This window comes from Prionailurus bengalensis, chromosome A1, assembly GCF_016509475.1.
Source record: "Prionailurus bengalensis isolate Pbe53 chromosome A1, Fcat_Pben_1.1_paternal_pri, whole genome shotgun sequence".
In the NCBI taxonomy this organism is placed as follows: domain Eukaryota; kingdom Metazoa; phylum Chordata; class Mammalia; order Carnivora; family Felidae; genus Prionailurus; species Prionailurus bengalensis.
The window spans coordinates 238,984,906-238,993,778 of record NC_057343.1 but is presented as its reverse complement, the minus strand read 5'-3'; the positions used below and the strand labels follow the sequence as shown (position 1 = coordinate 238,993,778).

At 59.4% G+C, this 8,873-nt stretch overlaps 1 protein-coding gene across 1 annotated transcript; it reads right to left on the bottom strand.

The window, feature by feature from the left end:
* Positions 1-3,153: 3,153 nt before the first annotated feature.
* On the bottom strand, positions 3,154-8,363 carry IRX2 (iroquois homeobox 2). The gene is made up of 5 exons (XM_043601512.1): positions 8,051-8,363; positions 6,337-6,742; positions 5,332-6,072; positions 4,466-4,540; positions 3,154-3,744 (listed from the first exon to the last, which is right to left on the bottom strand). Exons 1-4 carry the CDS (start codon positions 8,297-8,299, stop codon positions 4,488-4,490), a joined length of 1,449 nt encoding a protein of 482 aa, XP_043457447.1. The 5' UTR covers positions 8,300-8,363; the 3' UTR covers positions 3,154-3,744; positions 4,466-4,487.
* Positions 8,364-8,873: the final 510 nt, after the last annotated feature.

The following is an 8,873-nucleotide window of genomic DNA, read 5'->3' as shown; positions in this document are numbered from 1 at the left end:
CCGTGTGGGGCGCGTTTACTGCGCGACGTTGACAAACACGCGGCCCCCTTTCACTCCCCGCCGGCGGAGCAACCAGTTCGGGGCGATTTTCCGCGACCCCGAAGCGCGCGCGGGCGGGAGGGCGCGCGGTTCTCCGCCCCCGGCCGCCCCCCGCGCGCGCCCGCAGGTGTCCGGGCAGCCGCGCCCCCCTCCACCGCCCACCGGCCCGTCCCCTCCGCGCTCCCGCCCTGTCGCCTCGCGTCCGACAAAGGTGGACGAAGTTCTTTTCAAGTTTCAAAGGCAGTCGCTGCGCGGCTCTGCAGAAACAATGACTCTTTTATTGGGAACAAATGTTGACATTTGCGGGGCGCGGGAGGCCGCGGCCGCCGGGCCAGCGCTCGCGGGGATCTCGGCAGCGCCCGGCCCGCGGGCCCCGCCGGGGATGAAAGCGCCGATTCCGATCGCCCAGCCCGGGCCGCGGAGGGCCGCGCCGAGAGCCCCGGGAGCGCCGGGACCCAGGGCCGCAGCGCCCGGCCCGACGGCCCCGTGCGCCCCGCTCCCCGCCGGCGCTGGCTGCCGCCGCCCGTCGCGGCCGGCGCCGGCTTTGGCTCACCAGGTTCTACAGCCCAAAGAGGAATCGGACCCCACGGCGACTTCCTTCCCCCGCGAAGGGTCGGGCTCCGCGTCTGTCTCTCCGCCTCCTCCCCCCTCCTCCCTTGCTCCCCTCCCTCCCGCCTCCCTCGCTCTCCTGCCTCCTTCATCTGCCCTAAAGATCTTCACGGAGAAGACCTCATAAATCACTCTGCATTTCGTTACAAAAGCCCCCTCTAAACACCTGCAGGTTTTAAGTTCTTAGCCCGCATTGAAAAATCAAGTTCTCCAGAAAGAAATTCAGGTAGGGAGGCAGGGTGAGTAAGTTATGGAAATCTTTGATAATTTGCTGGGCACAGAAACATCAAAGAAGACTCGTCTGGCTGAGCTAATCTCCGGAGCTGCTTTGGGTTCCCAGCAGTCGAAAGGGGCAGTTGTCCGGAGACCGGGTCCTGCCGGGCGCGTGTGGGCGCGCGCAGAGAACCCACCCCGCGTGCAGGTCAAACCACCTTCTGTTCCAAAGAGGGGGAAGCTTCCATCAGGCCTCAACTTCTGAACGTAGGCACGGACATCAATTCTCCTTTGGGTTTCCCACTGGCCTACTTGAGACTTCCGGAAGAGACAGAGTGCTTTCACTGCTGTCTCTCCATGGCCTGCCTGGTCTTCCCGTGTTTGATTTGTTAAACGTCATTAACTTTCGTGCTTCTCAGAGAAGTCTTAAAAATGCTCAAATTCTAATATTACCTAGAACAGATAGTGCTGCCACGTGCACGCTGTTCCCTGATGGTTTAGGAAATACGGCGAAAATTAATAAAAGCCAGCCAGTCCTATGCCTTCATATTGCAATCGAAAATGCTATCAGGAGGGGAAACATCATTATCTTCATGGAAATTCTATGAAGGCTTCATGTCAGAAACAAAAATAAGCAAAGAGCTCACGGCTCCCTTTTACGTCTGCAGACCTCACATTTTTCTTCCAGACGCACTGCCACAGAGTGGCAAGGTTTCCCATGTGAAAAATCTCCCCTGTCACCAAGAAAGAGCTCAGCCCAAACAACTCCAGGTCTCTCTTACTCGGGGAGGCAGGACGGAGGGAAAGAAACAAAAAAACAAAAAACAGCTCTCTACACGAAGGGTTCGCTTTCTGTCCAACCTCCGAATGCCTACATGCTCAAAACCAACAGAATGCCTAAGGAGGAGCAGAAAACCAAAACCCTGATCTGTTCCTCTTCTGGGGAGAAAACCGCAGGTGCCCCTCCCCACTGGCCTGGCTGGGTGTCCAGTGAACAGCCCCCGGCTTCGCCTCAAGTATCCAAGATTACTTTCAAATACCCTTTCTAACAAGACCCCAGCAAGAGGCTGCTAATTTCTACTGCACAAAAAGCCACTGGAGAGAGATCCGTTTGTCAATATCAACTGGTCCAGCAATTTCCCATCCGCAGACACATCGGCCTATCGTCGCTGGCAGATGTTTAGACAAGATTTTATAAATTGTTCAATATCAGCCCATAATGAACCCCAACTGACCATTCCAAAGCAGCTAAAAGCATCCGGGACGTCCCCCGCTGGGATCCAATAATGGGCTCATGCTGTAGCATTATTAATCATGGAATAAAATAGATGAACCTCTTGAAAGATAAGTGTATGATTGATTAAAGGGCAATCTAAGAAGCTATTATTCTTGTTTTATAACCGTAAGTTATATTCACTCAATTTATCTTTGGAAAGGAAACAAATGATTGTTCATTTCTTTTCTGAAATTATATTATATGGATATCCATATAATTTTGCTGAAAATTAAGGTGACAGGTTTGCTGCTTTTATGATACCCGTCAAAGGGAATACGCTACTTGCCTACAAATTCTGGACTTGTCCTATAATTAGAGAGTGAGCAGCCCAGGCCGCAGTCTAAGGTCGTTTACACTTTTCTTTCCCCCCAGGGTAAGGGTAAGAGCCGCTGAAAGGAAAATAAATCTCTCCTCCCAGATTTTCGCCTTGCGTTCAATGTGAGTTATATGAAAAGGAGAGCTACGGAGTCATTCAATAAATCCGAATAATCTATGCCAATTTGGGTAATTTGGGCTTTAAAATAAACAATTACTTCCATCAGTAATTTATGGTCGGAGGAGTGACTCTGCACTGCAGGCTTTTATCGCAATTCTCAGGCTTACGTTCCTGAGGAGGTTCAATAAGCCAGCGTGGAAATAAATATAAAATGGATCCTGATGCGAAAGTACGGCAGGTCATTTAATTTTGCCAAGTTAAAAAAAAAAATGTAGGCTAACAAGTAATTTGCATATTCAGAGCACAAAAATCTTAATTTTCTTGCAATACATGTGCATATAAATATTCTAAAGCTGTACATTATTGGCCTGCTGTGTATTTCTTTTTCATCTGCCTTTCTCCTCCACCCCCTCCTTTTTTTTTTTTTTTTGAGCAGGAGAAGGGAGAGATTATTTTACACATTTTCATTAAAATGCCTGAGGTCATATCACCTGGGGGGGGGGGGCGAGGAGGGGCTGCTACGAACTGGGGCTCCCTACCCAAATCACTCTCCTAGGAAAAATGAGCCCCAAACACCATATTGTTGTAGACTAGTCTGTTTTTATTTACAATTTAAGATATAAATTAGTAGAGAATTCTTGTTAAACAACCAACAAAGATTGTATAACCAGCAATGTTCAAATAAAAACCAGGCAGAATTTATTTACAAAAAGTTTAGATTCCATTGCAATACAACTTGCATAAATTACTAGAAGCTTTATATCATTATAAAAATAAATATCAAATTTGTTTCCACTTCTTAAGTACTCAAGTTCTTCAATCACGTTTTATTTCTACTGTGTACATCTTTTACAAATAAATTTTACAGTAAATCCTATCACACCTATAGAATATATACCGTGGCAATGAAGTGATCAATTCAAGATATCCTGAGAAAAAAGATTGTTTTCAAAAGTCACACGTACATCGGGGGAAGCTATACTATGCCAACAAATTCACGTTATGTCCAACAAAGGTCTGTTCTGTCAGAGTCTGTGGCTCCTCGTTTACAGTGGGGCAAGATGCGGTCCGGATTTAGAGATGGTTTTTTTCTATCTGTATATTTATGAACTTGGGGAGAGAGAACGGCCTGCTGACTTTTTTTTTTTTCCAAAGCAATTGTGACACCTACCTGTGGACCAAGGAAAAAACCAAATCATCCCAAATCCTTCAGTTCCACATCAACGTTATCACATTACAAAAATGAGTCGACCTGAAATGATTCTGCCTCTCTCCCAACATCTTCGAGATCTGTGATTAGTAATTTTGCCTAGTTGTAAAGTAGGTATTTTTCCGAGATGCTGCTGTGAGCCAGGCGAACTGCAGGGTCCTATCTAGTCCGTCTGGACACGGGGGCCAGGCCTGATAAACGGCCAGTGCGGCTCACTTCTCTTCGGGCTTACTGTGCAAACACCACCTCTAAAGGCTCTGATGCCCCACGCTCTGCACCACCAGCTCATCAGCGCCAGTGTCTATTTATGTGTGCAGTGCAGTAAAAACGGTCCCCAACTGCATACAGATACCCAAATTTTAGGGTAATCTATTTTCCAAAGAGAAGACAACAGCACTGGTGCCACATACATATTCCAGTGAAAGGAGTGATTCTTCAAAGCAGAACTGGAGTGGAAAAGGGGGGACTCTAGAGAGACCAGCTAGGTTCCCACTTAAAGGAAAAACAAAACAAAACAAAACAAAACCAAAAGACCGAAGAACGCTGCAGTGCTCTGTCCTCAGACTCCAGGACCGGAGGCAGCAAACATACATTAAGCAAGTTTACAGCTCACTTGGTGGAGGGAGGCTGGGGGGCGGGGGGGGGGGGGGGCGTGGGAGGTGACATCAGGGTCCCCACTTACTTGCATTGCTGAGCTGGGGCTTCTATAGGTAGGGCTGGACGCCCCCACCGACCACGGTGCAGCCCTCACTGGCATCTGTCAGGGGAGGGGGCAGTTAGTCAGAACCTGACCCCAGAGCCATCTGTCTCGCAGACAGCTGCACACCCACCAGCCCGCACACCCATGCACACTCGCTCCCCGAACGCACAAAACACTTTGGGGGAACTGTCTCCCCCCTCTCCCCACTGTTGGAGACAGACTGGGGGCATGTTTCCTCTTCCCGTTTTCTCTTCCTGCCCCCTTGAGTTCCTTCCACAGGTCTTAACAACTCCAGCCTGAATTATGAGCAACGGAGGCACCCGGGAAAGGCCAGCGGAAGGGGCCGAGATTCTCGCTGTCTATTTGGAAGAACGGGGCGGCTCTCAGAGTTGCTAGGACGGTTTGTTTCCTTGCAGGCAAAGGCGGGAGCGAAGAGTCAGTTGAGGCTCCGGGAACCCAGAACACTCTGCAGCTTAAGCCCAACCAAGGGGAAGGCAAACTGCAATTTGCATTTGGTGACAATCGGTCTTTTGCCGAAACGAATCAATCAGGATAATAATACTAACAGTAATAACAACGGTAAGCTAAGTAAAACCGAGACAATTAGGGGCAAGCCTTCCTGCAAGGCCAGGGGCGCTCGGCCCTTCCCTCCCCCCCCACAACCCCGTGGTACACGCCCCCCCCCCACTCCCCACGACTGCTGGTGGAGCCCGGCTTTCCGCCTACTCCCTGCCCTCCCTTCAACAACAAAGGCTCCCCCCGCCGCGCCCCAGGGTCGCCCCGGCCCCTCGCCCGGCTTTCTGGGGGGTGCTGGCTCCCCGGGGACCCGCGCACCGCAGGCAGCCTACCTTTCTTGGGCTCGTAGCCGCCGCCCGGGGGCCGGTAGTGGGGCTCCAGCGGGTGCGCGCCCGCCTTGCCCGCGTCGCTGGCCGCCTTGGGCGCCGAGTGCAGCGCCTCTCCGGGGGCGGCGGCCGCCGAGTTGTACCGCAGGAGCCCCTGGCCCTGCAGCGCCGCGTTCAAGTTCCCGTAGTTTGTGTAGTTGCCGTAGAAGGGCGACGTGTAGTAGAGGTGGCGGCCGAGCAGCGGCGAGGCGGGGTACGGGGAGCCGCCCGGAGGCGCCCCGGTCGAGGCGGGCGCGGCGGCCGCGGGCAGCCCCGGCGGCGCGCAGCCCGGGCCCAGGCTCGGCTGCTTGAGGTCCGACGTGGCGATCTCGGCCAGAGACCACAGCTTGGGCTTGCTGGCGGGCTGCGGCGCGCCCGGCGACGTCCGGCTGCCCAGGGGCATCTTGCCGCCGCCGCCGCCGCCGCCGCCGCCGCCACCGCGGGGCGCGGCCTCGGGCGGGGGGCTCAGCAGCGGCGCCTCCACGCCGGTGAGCGGCGACGAGGTCACGGGCTTGGGCGGCGCCAGGTCCCGCTCGCCGTCGTCCTCGTCGTCCTCGTCGTCGTCGTCGTCCTCCAGGTCTTCGTACTTATCTTTGTGCTCCGAGCCCGACTCGCACAGGGGGTCCCCCGCCCGACAAGACAGCTTCTCCGCGTCCGACTCGGCCGAGCACGAGTGATCCGTGAGCGAGTCGACGTGCAGGCTGATCCCTGCAGGGGCGCGGGCACGGCTGTGGTGCGCGGGGACAGCACCCCCACCCCCCCTCCCCGCGCCCCCCACGTGATCCCCCACCCCGGCCACGACCCCGGGGCGGGGGGGGGGGGCAGCAGGGCCTCCCCCGGGAAGCGCGCGAGGCCTCGACCGGCCCCACGCGATCCTGGGTGGCGGCGCGCGGCGTCTCCCCGGCCCTCGGCTCTGCGCCCGCCTGGGGAGAAAGCTCCCCGCGGCCCCGCGCCAGCCGCGGCCCCGCTCACCTTCGTCCTCGGCCGAGGTCTCGGTGCCCTCCTGCGCCTTGTCTGGACTCTCCCCCTTGCTCCTCGCCGCGTCGCCCTCCTCCTCGTCCTCGTCCTCGCTTTTGTTCCTCGGGGCCCACGTCATCTTGTTCTCCTTCTTGAGGCGCCGGCGCGCGTTGGCGAACCAGGTGGACACCTGCGTGAGGGTCATCTTGGTGATGATGGCCAGCATGATCTTCTCGCCCTTGGTGGGGTACGGGTTCTTGCGGTGCTCGTTCAGCCAGGCCTTGAGCGTGGCCGTGGCGTCCCGCGTGGCGTTCTTGCGGTACGCGGGGTCGTTGAGCTGGTAAGGGTAGGCCGCGCTGCCGTACGGGTGGTAGCTGATGGCGCCCGCCACCCCGGTCGTGTGCGCGTCGTAGGGCGCGCCCTGGAACCAACAAGAGCCTGGTGAATGGGGTGCGCGGGGACCTGGCCCGCATCCGCCCTCCCGACGCTGCCGTTCCCAGGGTCAGGACCGCGCTGGAGCCTCATTTCCCGGCAGCAAAAGAGCAGGGGGGGAAAAATAAAAAAAAGCCCGCAGCGCATAACGCAAGACAGGCTGTTGACCACGAAAACGCTGCAGTTCTAACCTCGAATTTTTGAACTATTTCACTTTGCTAAAACGCCACAACTTCCCCCCCCGTTGTCCCTGAGCTGCGGGCACGGATGCACGCGGACGTGCACAGACACAGGCCCGCAGGTACTTTCTTGATATCTAAATTTCTCTGGCTGGCTCCCCCTTCTCCCCCTTCCCCGTCCTTATATGGTTAAAAAACCACCCCAGAGCCCCCGCTCGGCTATTCACCGCTCTAAAGCTCGGCAAATCCAATTTGCAACTCAGAAGCCAGTCACCGTTTCGAATTCTTCAAATACGCGGTAATTAGCATTTTAATTCAGCCTTTAACGTTTAAATTCGAGACATTTGCAGCCTCCGCCAAGGCCCCGGCGACAGGGCCGCTGCCCTGGAATCCCACCGAGGGCGGGCTGCGGCGACACCCCCCCCCCACCCCGGCTCCCCCCGTAACGGCCTCGCTCGCCCGAAACGGGCGTCAGCAGCACCCGGGCCGGGCCCAGCTGCGGAACCAGAGGCGCGCGGGCCGACCCCCGGTCGGGGGAGCAGTAGCTGGCCGCGGCACGCAGGGGACGGGCGCGGCGACCGGGGCTGCCACACGCCCGCCCGCACCGCTTTTCGAAAGCTCGGCCTGTGGGACAGATAAAGGCCGAGATCGTGGCGCACCAGGAGGGGTCCCGGAGCCGCCTCCCGCCGCTCCTCCCGCTCCCCCAACCCGGTGACCCCAAGCCCCACAAGTAACCCCCACGCGCTCCGCGGTCGCCGCGGAGGCCCCAGCGGAGCCGAGACCCGCTCCCCGAGCCAAAGGGAGCGCGCCCCCGGCCCGCTCCGGACCCCTCGCCAGGCTTTGGCGCGCGAAGCGAGGACCACCCGGGACGGATTCCCGACCCCAGCAGCGGGGTCGCACTTTTCGGGCTCTTTGGGAACGTCACCCCGGGAGCCAGGGGAGAAGCTGCACGGACCCCCGGCCTGAGTAACGTCGCCGGGCCGGCCGGGCCCGCCAGCGGCGCGAACGGCCCGGGTCCGAGACCCCGGAGCCCCCGCCCACGGCACACCCTCCCCGCGCCCTCGCGTCCCGATCGCGCCCCCACCCCCACCCCCCGGCACTCGCCCGCGCGCGGTTACCATGTAGGACGGGAAGCCGGCGGCGGCGGCGGCGGCGTCGGCCGAGTACTGCAGCGGGCTGCCGAAGCCGGAGGCCGCCTGCGCCGTGAAGGCCGCGGAGCCCGGGTAAGGGCTGAACGCCGAGCCCGACGCCGAGCGGGCCAGCTCCTCGCTGCGCGGCGCCGCCAGCGCCGACGCGCCGTACGCCGGGCACGAGTAGAGCGCCAGCGAGCCGGGCGCCTGGTACAGGTAGCCCTGCGGATAGGACATGGTGGGCGCGGGGCGCCGGGCCCGCGTCACGCCGAGCAGCGGGCAGGGCGCGCGGCGCCCTCCATCCACGCCCGGCCGGGGCGCGGCGCGGCGGCGGGCGCGGGGGCCGCGGGCCGAGGCGGGCCGGCCCGCGCACTAGCCTGCGAGGCCCGCGGGCCGGGGGAGCGGCGGGGCGGCGGCGGCAGCGGCGCGGAGCCGGTGGGCGCAGCCGCGCGCCAGGCCGGCGGTCGGGGTTTGGGGGAGTCTGGAGTCGGGAGTGAGGAGTTGAGGAAGGAGCGCTCGAGTTTCCGAGGGACATTGGAACGCGGAGCTGTCCGTCACGCGCTCATCTGCATATTCGGGCGCCCGCCCCCTCCCCTGCTCCGCCCGCTCCGCCCGCTCCCGCTGCCGGGCCGCGGCCGGGGGAGGGGCGGGGAGGGGAGGGCGGAGGAAGAGGAGGAGGAGGAGGAGGAGGAGGAGGAGGAGGAGGCGGCGGGAGGGCGGGGGAGAAGGAGGGAGGGACGCGCAGGCTTTTGTGGCGCAGTCGCCTCCCGCGCAGCCCCAGCCCGCGGCCCGCGGCCCCGCAGCCCGGCCC